This window comes from Oncorhynchus kisutch, linkage group LG11, assembly GCF_002021735.2.
Source record: "Oncorhynchus kisutch isolate 150728-3 linkage group LG11, Okis_V2, whole genome shotgun sequence".
Taxonomy (NCBI): Eukaryota; Metazoa; Chordata; class Actinopteri; order Salmoniformes; family Salmonidae; genus Oncorhynchus; species Oncorhynchus kisutch.
In genome coordinates this window covers 12,232,441-12,251,384 of record NC_034184.2, presented here as the reverse complement: position 1 = coordinate 12,251,384, position 18,944 = coordinate 12,232,441, and the positions used below count along the sequence as shown (strand labels likewise).

General features: G+C 42.0%; 1 protein-coding gene across 1 annotated transcript; it reads right to left on the bottom strand.

Annotated features, from left to right (window-relative positions):
* Positions 1-1,071: 1,071 nt before the first annotated feature.
* On the bottom strand, positions 1,072-12,107 carry LOC109900015 (aquaporin-8). The gene is made up of 5 exons (XM_020495728.2): positions 11,706-12,107; positions 10,990-11,116; positions 2,106-2,320; positions 1,680-1,814; positions 1,072-1,457 (listed from the first exon to the last, which is right to left on the bottom strand). Exons 1-5 carry the CDS (start codon positions 11,981-11,983, stop codon positions 1,415-1,417), a joined length of 798 nt encoding a protein of 265 aa, XP_020351317.1. The 5' UTR covers positions 11,984-12,107; the 3' UTR covers positions 1,072-1,414.
* Positions 12,108-18,944: the final 6,837 nt, after the last annotated feature.

Sequence of the window (18,944 nt, the reverse complement as noted above, 5' to 3'; positions counted from 1 at the left end):
ATGGAGGAGGGGGTGTGATGGTGTGGGGGTGGCTTTGCTGGTGACACTGTCAGTGATTTATTTAGAATTCAAGACACACTTAACCAGCGTGGCTGTCACAGCATTCAGCAGCGATATGCCATCCCATCTGGTTTGCGCTTAGTGGGGACCATAATTTGTTTATCAACAGGACAATGACTCAAAACACTCCTCCAGGCTGTGTAAGGGCTATTTGACCAGAAAGAAGAGTGACGGAATGCTGCATCAGATGACCTGGCCTCCACAATCACCCAACCTCAACCCAATTGAGATGGTATGGGATTAGTTGGACAACAGAGTGAAGGAAAAGCAACCAACAAGTGCTCAGCATATGTAGGAACTCCTTCAAGACTGTTGGAAAAGCATTTCAGGTGACTACCTCATGAAGCTGGTTGAGAGAATACCAAGAGTGTGCAAACCTGTCATCAAGGCAAAGGGTGGCTACTTTGAATAATTTTTATTTATTTAACACTTTTATGGTTACTACATGATTCCATATGTGTTATTTCATAGTTTATGTCTTCACTGTTCTTCTACAATGTATAAAATAGTCCAAATAAAGAAAAACCCTTGAATGAATAGATGTGTCCAAACTTTTGACTGGTCCTGTGTATTTTATGTTTGAGACAATGTTAATGTCAGGGATGCATGGCAAATGTGAAAACATTAAAAACATTTTTCGATATTGTCAATAAATCTTGTCAATTTATGCTCTTTTGCACACCAGTATCACTACTTGCACATCATCATCTGCTCATCTATCACTCCCGTGTTAATCTGCTAAATTGTAATAACTTTGCTACTGTGGCCTATTGATTGCCTTACCTCCTGACGCCATTTGCACACACTGTATATAGACTTTATTCTTTTTCTATTATGTTATTGACTGTACGCTTGTTTATTCCATGTGTAACTCTGTGTTGTTGTTTGTGTCGCACTGCTTTGCTTTATCTTGGCCAGGTCGCAGTTGTAAATGAGAACTTGTTCTCAACTAGCTCACCTGGTTAAATAAAGGTTAAATAAAAAAAATAAAAAATAATTTATGCATGCCAGTTGAAGTATGATTTAGAATTTATTTTATCAGTCAGTGAGTTCAATGCGTCTGTTGAGTTCAAAAAGTTATTACACCACCTATAGTGTAATAAAATCGTAAAAACGATTCATGTTTTCCATTAAAGACCTTTGAACCAAACATAAACAATGATTGACGGATTGAATGGCCAGACGTGACCATAGGTTTGAATGTACTGTACTTATGCAAATTGTTTTTGTTATACAGTACAGTTCAAAACAATATGACGTGTACGACAAGATGTGAAATACAAAAGTTCTGCAAGCTATAAAGGGAAATACAATAATTTGGAAGACAATGCCCTGTGTCTCCAAGATAACACTTTTACTTCAGAACAAGACGTGTCTTCTGGTCTCCAAACAACAACCTGTGTACAAAAATAGGAATTCAATGATAGTAAACAATACATGAATTACAATGCGATGACGCAATACTCTCCTACTGACTGTATAGAGTATGATGTATGACAGGCTGAAACAGTATGGAAATGCTGTGCCATTTTATTGCCTCTAAGGTCACAATCTATGGTAGCAGGGTAATACAATCTATAAATAGGTGAGTAATGAAGGCTAGGTGTGCTGTATCCTACCTGACCAAGCTGCCAGTGATAAGGGCCCCTGCAACCGGTCCCACCCAGTAGATCCAGTGGTACTCCCAGTAGTTAGCCATCACTGCAGGGCCAAACGCCCGCGCTGGGTTCATACACCCTCCAGACACTGACCCGCTAAAAGACCAATGGGACAAACACATCTGGTTTCTATATTGATTGAACAATGCATTACATCAGATCAATACACGTAGTTAGTAGAATTAATGGTTATCAGACAGGCAGTGATGTCATCAGGCAGGCAGTGATGTCAATGCCAATGTTCTCTTTATTCCTGCTGTGTCATTTCTTGTTATTTTCGATAATGGCAAAGCAGGAATTAGTATTGAACCTGTTCTGCCGTGAACCCTTGTCATTTCAATACACCGTCTACCACGACAGGTCTCCATAGATTTGCTCAGCCCTTACCCAGCCAGTATATTAGCAGTCACAGTGAGCCCAATGCAAAGTGGGGCCAGTGGGGTACGGGTCCTGCCGTTGACGGCCCCCATACAGACCACAAGGGACAGGAAGAGGGTCATGACCATCTCTGCTACAGCGGCACTGCCGATGTTGCCACTGGTTTTAACCACGTTGAATGCTCCCCCTGCTGCACTGTCATAGCTGATGATGGAGTAAACTGCCTGTGGAATATCACAACATCTGTACGATTAGATTGGGTTTTTATTGTTTTTTTATTAGGATTAGATTGTGGTTTTATTGGGATTAGATTGGGATTAGATTGAGATTCTATTGGGATTAGACTGGGGGTTAATTGAGATTAACCACCTGCATTGCTTGCTGTTTGGGGTTTTAGGCTGGGTTTCTGTACAGCACTTTGAGATATCAGCTGATGTACGAAGGGCTATATAAATAAATTTGATTTGATTTGATTTGATTTGATTATATTGGGGTTTTATTGGGATTAAATTAGGGTTTTATTGGGATTATATTGGGGTTTTATTGGTATTTTATTGGGATTAAATTGGGAATCTATTGGGATTCGACTGGAGTTTTATTGAGATTATATTGGGGTTTTATTGGGATTATATTGGGGTTTTACTGGGATTATATTGGGGTTTTATTGGGATTATATTGGGGTTTTATTGGGATTATATTGGGGTTTTATTGGGATTATATTGCCATTTTTTAATGTTCTTTGTTTGGATCCAAATGCTTGTGATTTTTTTTTAGACCTATTCTAATATCCAAGCTATAGACATTTTGATACCATGAAAACAGCATATGGAGACTGGTTCTCACATAAATTTGTTTGCTATCATTCGAATCAGTTTGAAAGTTTGTTACATTGCGTTATGGTAACTTGGTCTAGTTGGTTACATATTGCCAAACGTCAAATTAACTCAAATAGGTAGACTACGCAAAACTATGTGTGATGCAAGTAATTTGTTTAATGAACGAACATTCTCATGTTAAATACATCTATGATCATATGGAGCAACACTTGTGTGTACCTATCGTCATATTGCACTTGCTTTGCAACATGCGGTAGGAAATAACACAATAGTCGCTCTGTAATAACTGCAAGGTGTTGTTAAAAGGGGAGACTGGGGGCGGTTCTCTCATCATGGGTTGGTTGAATACGGGAGACTGGGGCTGGTTCTCTCATCATGGGTTGGTTGAAGTAGGGAGACTGGAGCTGGTTCTCTCAACATGGGTTGGTTGAAATGGGGAGGCTGGGGCTAGTTCTCATCAAGGGTTGGTTGAACAGGGGGACTGGGTCTGGTTCTCTCACCATGGGTTGGTTGAAAACGGCAGACTGGGCCTGGTTCTCTCATTATTGGTTGGTTGAATACGGTAGACTGGGTCTGGTTCTCTCACCATGGGTTGGTTGAAAACGGTAGACTGGGGCTGGTTCTCTCATCATGGGCTGGTTGAATAGGGGAGACTGGGGCTGGTTCTCTCATCATGGGTTGGTTGAATAGGGGAGACTGGGGCTGGTTCTCTCATCATGGGTTGGTTGAATAGGGGAGACTGGTGCTGGTTCTCATCATGGGTTGGTTGAATACGGGAGACTGGGGCTGGTTCTCTCATCATGGGTTGGTTGAAGTGGGGAGACTGGGGCTGGTTCTCTCATCATGGGTTGGTTGAAGTGGGGAGACTGGGGCTGGTTCTCTCATCATGGGTTGGTTGAAGTGGGGAGACTGGGGCTGGTTCTCTCATCATGGGTTGGTTGAATATGGGAGACAGGGGCTGGTTCTCTCATCATGGGTTGGTTGAATATGGGAGACAGGGGCTGGTTCTCTCATCATGGGTTGGTTGAAGTGGGGAGACTGGGGCTGGTTCTCTCATCATGGGTTGGTTGAATATGGGAGACTGGGGCTGGTTCTCTCATCATGGGTTGGTTGAAGTGGGGAGACTGGGGCTAGTTCTCTCATCATGGGTTGGTTGAATAGGGGAGACAGGGGCTGGTTCTCTCATCATGGGTTGGTTGAATATGGGAGACAGGGGCTGGTTCTCTCATCATGGGTTGGTTGAAGTGGGGAGACTGGGGCTGGTTCTCTCATCATGGGTTGGTTGAAGTGGGGAGACAGGGGCTGGTTCTCTCATCATGGGTTGGTTGAAGTGGGGAGACTGTGGCTGGTTCTCTCTTCACTGTTTGGTTGAAGTTAGGATACTGGGGCTGGTTCTCTCATCATGGGTTGGTTGAATATGGGAGACAGGGGCTGGTTCTCTCATCATGGGTTGGTTGAAGTGGGGAGACTGTGGCTGGTTCTCTCTTCACTGTTTGGTTGAAGTTAGGATACTGGGACTGGTTCTCTCATCATGGGTTGGTTGTCACAGTATTTAGCCTATTTCTCCCAATCTGGAGTGTGCTGTGTAGCCTAGTAATTTTAAGGTTAATATGTGCAACTTCTTTGCAAGAGGTCATCCATCTTGACAATTTCTAGCAGCATCTCTAAACATTGACGAGCAGGGGTTGTGTGTTTTAATATTGTAAACCCACGAGGATATGAACACATAACTAAACATTTTCCTGTAACACCCTGTTAATGGATTTTCAACAATGCAGAACTAGTTGTTTAAAAAAAAAATAAGTTTACAATTTTAATTGACTAAATAAAGGCGAATGTACCTGGTTGCACAGCCGTAGGCCAAGATAACTGCGGACAAACACTTCTTGTAGCCATCATTGAACTTACTGCACATTCTACTGGCAATTTGTCCCACTGTTCAGCAGCAAAATGTTCTAATTCTTCAATGTTTGATGGGTGCCCTCCACCAACGTCTGGAATCTTCACTGGAAACTCCAGAACAGTCCAGCATTTCTTCTTGAACCATTCCTTGGGGCTCCTGCGTGGTGCAGCGGTCTAACGCACTGCATCTCAGTGCTGGAGGTGTCACTACAGACACCCTGGTTCAAATCACAGGCCTTAATTGGAAGTCCCATAGGGCAGTGCACAATTGGCCTGGTGTTGGCTGTCATTGTAAATAATAATTTGTTCTTAACTGACTTGCCTAGTTAAATCAAATATTATAATAATACTTATGATATGTGTTTGGGGCCTTGTCCTGCTGGAAGACCCACAACCTTCAATGGAGACACTGGGTTGAACATTGGGCTATAATAAACCTTGATAATCTGCTGATTTCATGATGCCTTGTGCACGTTTAAGGGAATAATTTTATTCTGTACAGGCTTCCTTCTTTTCATTCTGTAATTTATGTTAGCCACAGTTGGACTTCAATCAAGTTGTTGTGACGTCTCAAGGGTTATCAAAGGAAATTGGAAGCACCTGGCTTAATTTGGTGCGTCATATCAAAGGGGGTGAATACTTATGTAAATGGTTATTTCTGAATTTCATATTCAATAAAATTGCCAAAATGTCTAAAACATGTTTTCACTTTGTCATTATAGGATATTGTGTGAGATGGGTGAGTAAACATATATATTTAATTGATTTTGAAAACAAGTCTTGGTATTCTCATTGTTTCAATTTTAGGAGTAGGCTATCTGTGAACAATGAATTGATATTGTTGAAAGGGGGAAAGGGAGAGCTGTAGCCTATTTCAAACTGATTTCTAAATTGTTGCTTGGACAAGACATGGAAATTAGGATCATAGGCAGGGGCAAAACCTTGGTTGGGGGGGGGATAACCTGGCGGGGGGTCTGTGTAGGACTTTTTTTGACCATCTAAAGCTAATTTCCTGCATTTCTACACAATCCAATATGTTGTGTCTATTTAGAACAAAAAGTAAGCACCAATGCCCACATTCATCAAGCTAGGTTAGAGATCATTATTAAACATGTTTGAGTGATTGATTGTCCATATTAAGACAACCTCTGCTGAGGAGTATGTATGTCTGTAATAAAGCCCTACTGTGGGGCTCACACCTCATTCTGATTGGCTGGGCTTGCGTCCCCAGTGGGTGGGCCTGCGTCCCCAGTGAGTGGGCCTATGCCCTCCCAGGCCCACCTATGGCTGCGCCCCTGTCCAGTCATGTGAAATCCATAGATTAGGGCCTAATGTATTTATTTAAATTAACTTATTTCCCTTCATGAACTATAACTCAGCAAAAATCTTTTGTTCAGTATAATTCATGTCATAGGCCTCATAGTACTGTAGAGCTCTTTTTACTCGCACACAATATGTCCCTAAGGGTCCAACACCCTGCAGCGTCCCATCCCAACACAGCCCACTCAGCTTTAGGATCTTAGTGAAACATTCATTATTGGTTTTCGGGTGTGTTAGGCCAAGGCCAGAGTGACAACCCACAGGACGGCAAGTGCCAGGACTGAGCAGCCCAGCAGCTAGGGATTGCCTTAATAGACATCTCCTCTGACGTGGGCATGTTTTCAAAACAGATTCCTTTTGTCGTACTGAATTCCATATAAGCTATCCAGACCTTATGAAAGTTGCCCAGTATACCATTAATCTAGTAATACATCAAATCTAGTGATACATAACTTGACATTTCTACCATCCATTGTGACATTGTGGGAGGATAACCAACCTTCTAAATAATGGCAATGCATTTCTTAGCTGCTATAAATGCTTGATTACACAGTTTCTTCTGATAACAGTCTCAAGTATCAACATTTCCAAGCAAACATAAACAGGGAGAAGGGAGAATCTGTAGACATGCTGAGATAAAATAACATACTTTGACAGAATTCAGCCAGCCTTCACAAGACCATAACATATTGAAACATGTCCCCTTTTGTGTTTTACCCCTGCAGCAGAGGAATGACATTTCTGAGTGCATGTAATTCAGTTTCACTGGAATATAGTATGTTCTATGGATGGTGTTAAACTGCTGTAATTAATGTCTGAGATTATATGAACATGACATGGCATTCAAACATATCTGTATCCATTCATCATCAATTACATCAGGTCTTTCTCACATTTTTGTTTGACATGTTTTGTGTCATACAGTTTGGAAATCAACTTTTGGATGTTTGTCAGACTGCCTTAAAATTGTTTCAATCTTTGAAGTATCTGGCTTGTCCACGTTTTCTGCAAATAATAGGGAATAAAGTGTTGTTTCTGCAAAAATTCACCACAGCTCCATCACAGATTGGTCTTCCCTGGCTGCCTGACCCCATTTCTCAGCCTTGACGTACAGGTCATGCTCCAACAGGCGACCAAGCACTCTGCGCACCAGGGACACATGCTCAGCGCGTGTAGCGGAGTACATCAAGATGTCATCAATATACACTACTACACCCTGCCCGTGCAGGTCCCTGAAAATCTCATCTACAAAGGCTTGGACATGGCACTGACCGACAGTGTGACCTCTGCAGTCACAGATGGTGCACGAGTGGGAACCCCCTCCGGTCTCCCTGCGCACTGCCCCTCCCAGCTCCAGAGGTATCAGAGAGGGGGTGCGGGAGGATGGACCTACCAGACCCCGATCTGGACGTCCGCGAGTAGCCAGCAGGTTGTCCAGCCGGATGGACAGATCCACCAGCTGGTCGAAAGTGAGGGTGGTGTCTCTGAAGCTCCCAACAGACGTCCTTGCGCAGACTGCAACAATACTGGTCGATCAGGGCCCTGTCGTTCCATCCCGCGTCGGCAGCCAGGGTCCTAAACTCCAGGGCAAACTCCAGGGCGAACTCCTGGGCGCTCCTCGTCTCCTGCCTCAGATGGTAGAGGCGTTCACTCACCGCTCTCTGGTCAAAGACTTCCCGGAAACGGCAGGTGAACTCGTCAAACTGGTCCAACGCCGCATCTCCCTCTCTCCACACAGTGTTGGCCCATTCCAGGGCTCTCCCAGTGAGGCACGAGATGAGGGCAGACACCCTCTCACGGTCCGATAGAGCCAGGTGGACGGTGACCAGATAAAGGTTCAACTGCAAAGGTTCAACTGCCCTCCCGTCGTACTCCTGGGGTAAGGAGAGACGGATTCAACTTGGTTCAGGCTGGAAAGGAGCGCTCAAGAGAGACCCCGGTTGGGCTGGTGGAGGTGCTGGAAAAACTCCCTGTCTCTCCCAGCAGTCCATAGTTTTGACAACGCGATCCATGGCGGTGCTAAGTTGGCAAAGCATTGCTGCATGCTCCTGGAAGCACTCCTCCATCTCAATGGCCGGGGTATACTCTCCTGCTGACTTCATAGTGTGGTCAGAGATTCTGTAATGTGGTGCGTGCTGGTGGCAGGGAAGTCAGGCGCAGGAGAATGAACTTGGTAAACATTTTTTTAAACTCAGAAAACCAAAGTATACAAAAATAACATAATAGGGTGCAAAACTCATCGCACACCAGAACAAATAACACACCTACATACAACAAACAATCTCTGACAAGGACGTGAGGGAAAACAGAGAGTTAAATACACAACATGTAATGAATGGTATTGGAACCAGGTGTGTAGGAAGACAAGACAAAACCAATGGAAAATGACAAATGGATCAATGATAGCTAGAAGGTTGGTGACGTCGACCGCCGAACACCACCCAAACAAGGAGAGGGGCCGACTTCGGCGGAAGTCGTGACACTAAGATAGACTGCTGTCCTTTAGCTACTGTAGGTATACTCATCAATTCAAGTTGGAACTTTGATCATTCACTGAATATACTGCAAAATTCACCTGAGCTCTGTAGACTTGTCTTACCTGGCTGTCTGACACCTGCTCCGACACCTGTCACCATCTGATCCTGCTAAGACAATATGAGTGTTGTGTACTGACTGTGCACCAGTTAGTACACGGCAGGGTAGCCTAGTGGTTAGCGTGTTGGACTAGTAACCGAAAGGTTGCAAGTTCAAATCTCCAAGCTGACAAGGTACAAATCTGTCGTTATGCCCCTGAACAGGCAGTTAACCCACTGATCCTAGGCCGTCAATGTTCTTAACTGACTTGCCAAGTTAAATAAAGGTTTTAAAAAAATGTAGGGCAGTTTATTACTGTGTTTATGTGAAAAGTAGGGGATTAGCTAGGGAAACTGACAGATCAATAACTAATTACATTGCTATACTGACTAATAAAAACTCACATTGCACGGAAAAAACATCAGAATATCGGTCTTCAATCGTTTGGCTGCTAGTTTCATCATTTGATTCAGGTCTAGTCTGATTGAGGCAAAAAGAATAGCTAACGTTAGCCAACATTTGGCCAGCTCTCTCTCTAACGATACATCAACTGGTGAAAGCTAGCCAAGTTAATTTACTTCTGTTGAAACAGGACAAAACTAAGGCTACAAAACATTTCCAGACACACAACAGCTGTTAGATAATAATAGTAACCACCTCATATCGCTATCTGCCAGATAACTAGAGTCTAGAGCTGACCTGGTTGTGGTTAGTTAGCTACTAGCTAGCTAATTGATTCACCTCAGTCGAGAGGGGATGAAACATTATCTAACGTTACATGTCAGTTACACTAGTTAATATCTCAGCACTGGAAACAACCACTAGTTAACTTTTTTCCCCATAAGGTTAAACAGCAGTTACATCAGTCAACTAAAGAGTAGACAGTTTTGCTCTGCTTGCTTTAACAACTCGGAGAAAAAGCTCAACACACTGACAGCAGCTGCCTCTGTTCAACTCTCCTGTGCTGGTCCAGCCAGCCTTCCAGAAGCTTTGCCTTTCACAGATCCTGTCTGCACGCTTTGTGGTGTCTGCATGATCCTAAATCCAACTGACTGAAATCTCCAAAAAGCCTACCCGACCACTCTGAGGCATCCGCAAAGGTCCTAAAGAATTGCATTATTTGGTATCACATTGCAATGATAGGGGGGGGAACAAAAGTGCAATTTCAGAATGTAGGGGGGACATGACCCCCCTGTCCAAAGTGAAAGTAGCCTTTATGCTAAATTGGGAGTGATTATATAACAAATTCTACCTACAAGGTTTAAGCTGTTGAATTGTGTTATGAATATTGTTCTATCAAAATCAATATGACTATTTCTAAGAATGTAGGCTAAATGTATTCATTTCCAACAGACAGTGTGTTTAATGGATAATAACTCCAAAAGGAGGAGGCCCATTTCTTCGCCAATACCTATCTGACTACTCTCCACTCCATGGTGAAGGAAGTTTCTGATTAACTCCACCTTTCTTTGTTTGCTGAAATCCATACTTTTTAAAAAAATGTTAAGGAAATACCACCGACTTGTTGAGATTCAATTGGCACATGCTCATTTACGCTGAGTTGCCATTGTAGAGCAACAGCAATGAGCAAACAGTCAGTGGTTGTATTTGATTCTTGTTTTTAGAAAAAGTATTCATTTCAGCAAACAAAGTAACGCAACTACAGAGGACAAACAGATACAAGGTAAACATTTCATAAGTACATTTTTAAAAGTATTGACCTTGGGCGAAACGATGTAGTAGGAGCTGAATTCCACAATGCCTGGTCTCTGCTCCATTCCATTGGTGGAGTTCATCATAAACTTCCTTCATCATGGAGTGGAGTTTAGTCAGCTACCCAAGACCCTGCTTAGGTTCTTATGATATAGATATACCGTTGTTGAGAAATATACACAGTAAGAAGTGTGACAACCAGTCCCAGTCTCCCCTGCAGCTCCACAGGATGTGCTCATAAATGCACTGCTACTCACAAAATATTTCTGACCTATCAAGTTTTGACATTGCGTCAAACAAACAACACTGCGGGCCTCTGGTTATTTTTATCTGTTTGGCCCTTACTGCATTCTCACCTGCAGTGAAGCACACCACATACAAATGGAATCAGACAGACTGTACTTTTGAGCGAACCACAGCGGTTGTTTGGTGTACACTGCAGTTCATATTTACTCCTGTCCAAAAAAAACGAATTTAGGGGGTAATCACTCCAGAGTAAAAAAAAAATCCCCCGCTCTAAACAAACTTGATGTGAAAAGCCCCCTTACCTTTGCCAATCCAGCCCCAGTCATCCCCCCCACTATCTGTGAGAGTATATATGGCCCCAGTAGGATGACGTCCAGTCCTCCACTGACGCACACACTCACAGACACAGCTGGGTTGAAGTGGCCACCACTGAATTCAGACAGAATAACATGTTTAGTACTTGCTACTGATACTCATGCATTAGGAAAATCACACTGATAAAAGAGATGAATATACTTGTTATATATAACTAGAGCCCTGCCGATATGTTTTTTGTGGTCCGATACTGATTCCGATTTTTTGGGGGGGGACAAAACTTACTAAACTTACATAAATATGCGATATATGTGCCGATATACTGTTTTACAGCGGGGAATTAAAAAGTGTAATTTTCCACACTGAATTATCATAAATTGGCATCCAAAAGAGTAATTGTCCAATAAATATGCTTCAAATGTTGATTTCATACATTGTAACAATAATGACACATCATAAGATTGGCCACAAGTGTTCAGATCAGCATGAGATTCCCTTTTCATCCTATTTATTGAATATCGGTTATTGGTTGAGTTATTGCTGATACTGATACTGATAAAGCAGTAAAAGGGCCAATATCAGCCGATAATACCGATATATTGGTCAGACTCTAGTTATAGTAAATCTCAATTCATGAGAACATGACAAAAACATAGTCAAACTTTCTGACCTCAGAGTGAGATGTTACCAGGTGCCACCTTACCTGATCTCTCCCAGTACAGCGATAACAATTGCCAGCGCCAGCCCATGAGCCAGAGCGGGCTGGATGCTCCCCGGAACGCCGCCATTCTCAATAACAGACCCGCATCCCACGAAGATGAAGAGAGTGCATCCTAACACCTCAGCCAAGCACGGCTGGATAAATCTCTCAAAGGTGGTGACTATTTTCCTGGAGTTGACTACCCTTGAACCTGGCCCTGAGTCCCCAGTGTCAGTCCCAGCCACGGTGAAGAGCTCCGTCTTTGACTCTATCACAGACATATTGCTGACTACTGCTGCTCACTGTGTCACTTACACCTGCTCTGTCAACTGGTCAGCCAGAGTGTGACACATGCACTGATAAGAGTGCAGACACGACCGTCACATTAGGGTGGTCTCGGGATATGCGTGGGAGTATCGCCACAACGCCACCTCCCTTTGCTATGATAGCATGTTTTGGCACACATCCCCATATGTCCATAGTATTTAGCTGTAGCGGAAGTGGCTATTGTAGTGCATGACAGACTGATGATGGAATGCCTTACCAGTCGTACGTGCTATACAATGTGTGAAATACATTTTTTTGGAGCTCCCTTGTCCCCATACTCCATAGTAGTTGCCACACAAGATTGCCTTGTGATCCCAGATGTCAGGGCACCTTTAGGGAGATATGGTGTGAACTCAGGAAAAGTTGGAAATAAATCTTTATTTTCACACATTGTATAGCCCGTACCAACTGGTAAGTAGGGTTGGATGGTATCCATATTTTCATATCGTCACACTGTCTTTACTCATCCCGGGATTAATGGTATTATCATTTTAGTACACAAGGGGGGCGCTAAAAACGCAAAAAGCCCATTGGGTGTCTATTACCAGTATACTAACAAAATTAGCACAAGTAATTGCGAATTGCCATAGAGGCTGCAATCCATCTGTGACAATGTGACAGGTGAAATGAAGAACACAATCTGCTTTATCTCCTAAGGTATTGCACAAGTTGACTGCAGGTATTTACTAAAAAAGTATCTACAAATATGAATATTTATTGAAAAATGTTTCCAAATACCCCTGTATACGGTATACTGCCCGAGCCTACTGGTAAGGCCATTCCGGATTATAGATTTGCTATCAGTGATGGGAAAAGCTTAATCAGAAATAGGAAAACCAGTGGGCTGGTATAAATTATTTTCAGGATAAAGGATTTCACCAATAGCGTCATTGTGCAAAAGAGTACGCTGCATCATCTGGATATGTGTGCAACAAAAGTTCAACATTCACCTTCTGCTGCCATTTCCGTCAGGCCATCTACGCATAGTTTGACACATACAGTTTGACCCATTCGTTCGATAAATCCAACATATGCACCACACAGAACGCACTTTAAGACGACTGTACAACCATCAAGATGAATTGCCAGATCAAAAAGCAGATCCCTTTGTTTCTTGGTACCTAGAACTAGCAACCATGTTTTGTCCGGGTTTAAACGTAAACATTTGCCACCATCCACTTCCTTATGTCTGAAACACAGGCTTCCAGGGTGGGCAATTTTGGGCCTTCACCATGTTTCATCGAAATGTACAGATGTGTGTCATCCACATAGCATTGAAAGTAGACATTGTGTTTCCGAATGACATCACCAAGAGTTAGAATATACACTGTATAGTGAAAACAATAGTGGTCCTAAAACAGAACCTTGAGGAACACAGATGTTTATACATGTTACGAAACTTATCCCCCTAATGTTGATGCACTTTATGTCTAGGGGTCTTATGTTTAGTTAACTGGTCTGTAACCTGATTTAAGGAGTGCATCAATGTGAAATATCAGCATATGAGGACTGTGTTGAATGTACATGTGCCCAGGAAACGGCCAATTTACCAGGGTCCAGGCACAGCTCCTTCTTGACCTCTTGGTCGGCCAGCCAAGCGGATTATTATTTGTTCAGATGGTGACTAAAATAAATATACAAAAAATAAAACTACAAACAGGCATGCCCAAACTAAAGAATATACAAAAAATAAAACTACAAACAGGCATGCCCAAACTAAAGAATATACAAAAAATAAAACTACAAACAGGCATGCCCAAACTAAAGAATATACAAAAAATAAAACTACAAACAGGCATGCCCAAACTAAAGACTCAAAACATCTGCGACACTGACTGATGATCACCTAATTTCCTGCACCTGATGAGCAGTTAACTAAGCATAAGACCCCTAGACATAAAATGTTTGTCTGCGCTACAGATGGCTATATTGGTCCGCTAATACAGGACTAGTAAAGGCCCAGGGCACTACTTTTTGGAAATCTTGTAAATATCTTTTGGAATATCTTTTTTTTTAAATATACAGTACCAGTCAAAAGTTTGGACACACCTAGCAATTCAAGGGTTTTTCTTTATTTTGACTATTTTCTACATTGTAGAATAATAGTGAAGACATCACAACTATGAAATAACACATGGAATCATGTAGAAACCAAAAAAGTGTTAAAGAAATCAAAATCTATTTTACATAATTCAAAGTAGCCTTCATGACAGCTTTGCACTCTTGGCATTCTCTCAATCAGCTTCATGAAGTCACCTGGAATTCTATTATCAGGTGTGCCTTGGTAAAAGTTAATTTGTGGAATTTCTTTCCTTCTTAATGAGTTTGAGCCAATCAGTTGTGACAAGGTAGGGGTGGTATACAGAAGATAGCCTTATTTGGTAAAAGACCAAGTCCATATTATGGCAAGAACAGCTCAAATAAGCTAAATAATGCAAAGACTGTGCAAGTGGTGTATATTTTTACTAGGCACTATAATTCAGTGTTATAAACATATCTCTAGCCTTACCATGTCTTCAGTGCTCTAGTGCTGCTATCTCTATCTCAGTGTACACAAGGTCATATTGGGTTAATGTTTCTCTGTAAAAACACAGGTCTGACCATCAGGACACAGTTCACAGAGGGCGACAGGCGAAACTCAAACATTTCCTTTCTGTGCCCTGTAACTATAATGTGTCATCCATGTGGAAATGACATTGGACTTTCATGGTATCAAATGTACAATTTGTTGTACAAATCTGTGCCTCGACACAATCCTGTCTCAGAGTCCTACAGACAATTCCTTTGACCGCATGACTTGGTTTTTGCTCTGACATGCAGTGTTATTTAGCTTGAAAAGCTGGTGAATGGCAGGTTCAATGGCTGCTTCCTGGGCTTAAAGGAAAGTCGCCATATCAACATCTCCGGGAAGGCCCAGATTCTAGTTCAGTGTTTGGGGTGACATTTGATCAAGTTCCAATATTTAATATTTCCACGCAAAGGATCATAATGACTGAAAAACTAGAGAGGCAGGTAGCCTAGCGGTTAAGAGCATTGGGCCAGTAAACGAAAGGTCGCTGGTTCGAATTGCCGAGCCGACTAGGTGAAAAATCGGTCAATGTGCCCTTGAACAAGGCACTTGACACTAAATGTTCCTGTAAGTTGTTCTGGATAAGAGCATCTGCTAAATGACTACAATGTAAACTTTCTAAAGCAAGCAAACCTCTTGACTAAGTGACTTCATAAGTCTTTGGCCCTGAGACCGTGGTTTGGTTTCAGACTGTGAGAAATCAGGAGACTGACACAGCTGTTGTAAACACAGATTTGGGATCTGCTAATCACAACAGTGTTCCTCAGCATTTGCGTCACAATGTGTACCTTATCTAACCATGCCCCATTATCAGCGCTTCCTTTATATTTATCTGTAACGTCCCTTCAGATCTATCAAAAAGGTGTTTTGGTGTGTTGTTGTAAGGTTGTTGTATAATTGCTAGAGGGTTGAGGGTACTGTACTTGGGATTCCAATGACTGACATTCATTTTCATCTTAATTTCGTCAGAATCTCTGACATAACACCACATCCATAGAGCCTTCGGCACAAGTGGAGGCCATTTCAGAAGACACTTGAATCCACAGAGAACTCATTTTAACGTAGTCGAGGCTTGGGTGGTGGACCAGACCTCACAGGAAGCCGTGAATATATGCACTTAAACAGTATGAATACAATTCTTGTAAACGGAACAGGGCTTTCCACGTCTCATAGGCTGAGATCAAAGTAGATGGGGTTCTTTGACACACAGATGAAAAACAATGGAAAATCAAAGAGCACCCAAGTACAGTTGAAGTTGGAAGTTAACATACACTTAGGTTGGAGTAATTAAAACTTGTTTTTCAACCACTCCACACATTTCTTGTTAACAAGCTATAGTTTTGGCAAGTCGGTTAGGACATCTACTTTGTGCATGACAAGTAATTTTCCCAACAATTGTTTACAGACAGAGTATTTCACATATAATTCACTGTATCACAATTCCAGTGGGTCAGAAGTTTACATACACTAAGTTGACTGTGCCTTTAAACAGCTTGGAAAATTCCAGAAAATGTCATGGCTTTAGAAAATTCTGATAGGCTAATTTAATAATTTGAGTCAATTGGAGGTGTACCTGTGGATGTATTTCAAGGCCTACCTTCAAACTCAGTGCCTCTTTGCTTGACATCATGGGAAAATCAAAATAAATCAGCCAAGACCTCAGAAAAAGAATGGTTTACTTCCACAAGTCTGGTTCATCCGTGGGAGCAATTTCCAAACGCCTGAAGTTACCACGCTCATCTGTACAAACAATAGTACGCAAGTATAAACACCATGGGACCACGCAGCAGTCATACCACTCAGGAAGGAGGCGCGTTCTGTCTCCAAGAGATAAACGCACTTTGGTGCGAAAAGAGCAAATCAATCCCAGAACAACAGCAAAGGACCTTGTGAAGATGCTGGAGTAAACGGGTACAAAAGGATCTATAACCACAGTAAAACGAGTCCTATATCAACATAACCTGAAAGACCGCTCAGCAAGGAAGAAGCCACTGCTCCAAAACCGCCATAAAAAAGCCAGACTACGGCTTGCAACTGCACATGGGGACTTTTTGGAGAAATGTCCTCCAGTCTAATGAAACAAAAATAGAACTGTTTGGCCATAATGACCCTTGTTACGTTTGGAGGAAAAAGGGGGAGGCTTGCAAGACAAAGAACAACATCCCAACCGTGAAGCACGGGGGTGGCAGCATCATGTTGTGGGGGTGCTTTGCTGCAGGAGGGACTGGTGCACTTCACAAAACAGATGACATCATGAAGTAGGAAAATGATGTGGATATCTTGAAGCAACATCTCAAAACATCAGTCAGGAAGTTAAAGCTTGGTCGCAAATGGGTCTTCCAAATGGACAATGACCCCAAACATACTTCCAAAGTTGTGGCAAAATGGCTGAAGGACAACAAAGTCAAGGTATTGGAGTGGCCATCACAAAGCCCTGACCTCAATCCAATAGAAAATTTGTGGGCAGAATTTAAAAAGTGTGCGTGAGCAAAGAGGCCTACAAACCTGACTCAGTTACACCAGCTCTGTCAGGATGAATGGGCCAAAATTCACCCAACTTATTGTGGGAAGCTTGTGGAAGGCTACCCGAAATGTTTTTCCCAAGTTAAACAATTTAAAGGCAATGCTACCAAATACTAATTGAGTGTATGTAAACTTCTGACCCACTGGAAATGTGATGAAAGAAATAAAAGCTGAAATAAATAATTCTCTACTATTATTCTGACATTTCACATTCTTAACAAAAGTAGTGATCCTAACTGACCTAAAACTGGGAATTTTTACTAGAATTAAATGTCAGGAATTGTGAAAAACTGAGTTTAATGACCTAAGGCTCGTATTTCTGTGTGTTATTATGTTATAAATAAGTTTATGATTTGATATTTGATAGAGCAGTCTGACTGAGCGGTGGTAGGCAGCAGCAGGCTCGTAAGCATTCATTCAAACAGGACTTTCGTGCATTTGCCAGCAGCTTTTCGGTGTGCTTTTAGCATTGAGCCGTTTATGACTTCAAGCCTATCAACTCCCGAGATTAGGCTAGTGTAACTGATGTGAAATGGCTAGCTAGTTAGCGGGGTGCGCGCTAATAGCGTTTCAATCGGTGACGTCACTCGCTCTGAGTAGTTATTCCCCTTGCTCTGCAAGGGCCGTGGCTTTTATGGAGCGATGGGTAACGATGCTTCGAGGGTGGCTGTTGTCGATGTGTCCCTGGTTCGAGCCTAGGTAAGGGCGAGGAGAGGGACGGAAGCTATACTGTTACACTGGCAATACTATAGTGCCTATAAGAACATCCAATAGTCAAAGGTATATGAAATACAAATGGTATAGAGAATTATTCCTATAATAACTACAACCTGAAACTTCTTACATGGAAATATTGAAGACTCATGTTAAAAGGACCCACCAGTTTTCATATGTTCTCATGTTCTGAGCAAGGAACTTTTGTACATGGCACATATTGCACTTTTACTTTTTTCCCTAACACTTTTGTTTTTGCCTTATTTAAAACAAATTTAACATGTTCCATTATTTATTTGAGGCTAAATTGTTTTTATTGATGTATTATATTAAGCTAAAACAAAAGTGTTAATTCGGTATTGTTGTAATTGTCATTACAAATAAATAAATTGGCCGATTAATCAGTATCGTCTTTTTTTTGGTCCTCCAATAAATCGGTATCGACATTGAAAAATCATAATCGGTCGACCTCTACTTCTGACTGAACTGTATATGATTATCGTGATCAGGAACTGACTGTGGAACATTCGGCCAAGACCATAAATACGAGTTAGGTACAGTGACAAACAAATTGTATTGCTACAGCACAACTGCTGATCCACTGATACAGCCGTATACTGCTATTTCAATTGGCTAGACTCTTGCAAAGCTGTCCAACAAAATATTAAAACATATTCAATATGTTATTTTCACTGACTCTGGGTTGAGGTGGAACTTCTTCAGTTTGTCATCTAGGCCTGGGATGTCCCTGAGGTCAGCACTGATGATGCAGTGCCTGTCGGAGTCTAGGCTGTGGCCATCTGAAACACACACAGACAATACAAATGAAGACTAAGTGAAAATCAAATGTCACCATAAGAGACAATCCCATTCAGTTATCATGTTGATTTGTATCAGTCAATGTCTTTAACATCATTACTTAGTAATAATGAATCTGTGGAATAGGTCTCAATGAGAGGTTTTGACAGCAGTGGTTTTGTCCCGAAGAGGTGCACAACATTATAACTACACATTAAGGTGTGTTTCTTATTAGAGATGATCTCACTACAAGTTTAGCTGGACAGGCTCTGCCTCCCTCTACAGGTCAATTTCTGACATTACTGAGACCA

What these genes read in the sequence shown, in the direction of transcription:
- LOC109900015 (XM_020495728.2), bottom strand. Translation starts at nt 11,983, where the DNA reads ATGTCTGTGATAGAGTCAAAGACGGAGCTCTTCACCGTGGCTGGGACT. An exon ending in CTGGGGCTGGATTGGCAAAG is followed by an intron (nt 2,321 to 10,989) that starts GTAAGGGGGCTT and finishes GATATTCCACAG; the next exon opens with GCAGTTTACTCCATCATCAG. An exon ending in ACTGCTAATATACTGGCTGG is followed by an intron (nt 1,815 to 2,105) that starts GTAAGGGCTGAG and finishes TTGGTCTTTTAG; the next exon opens with CGGGTCAGTGTCTGGAGGGT.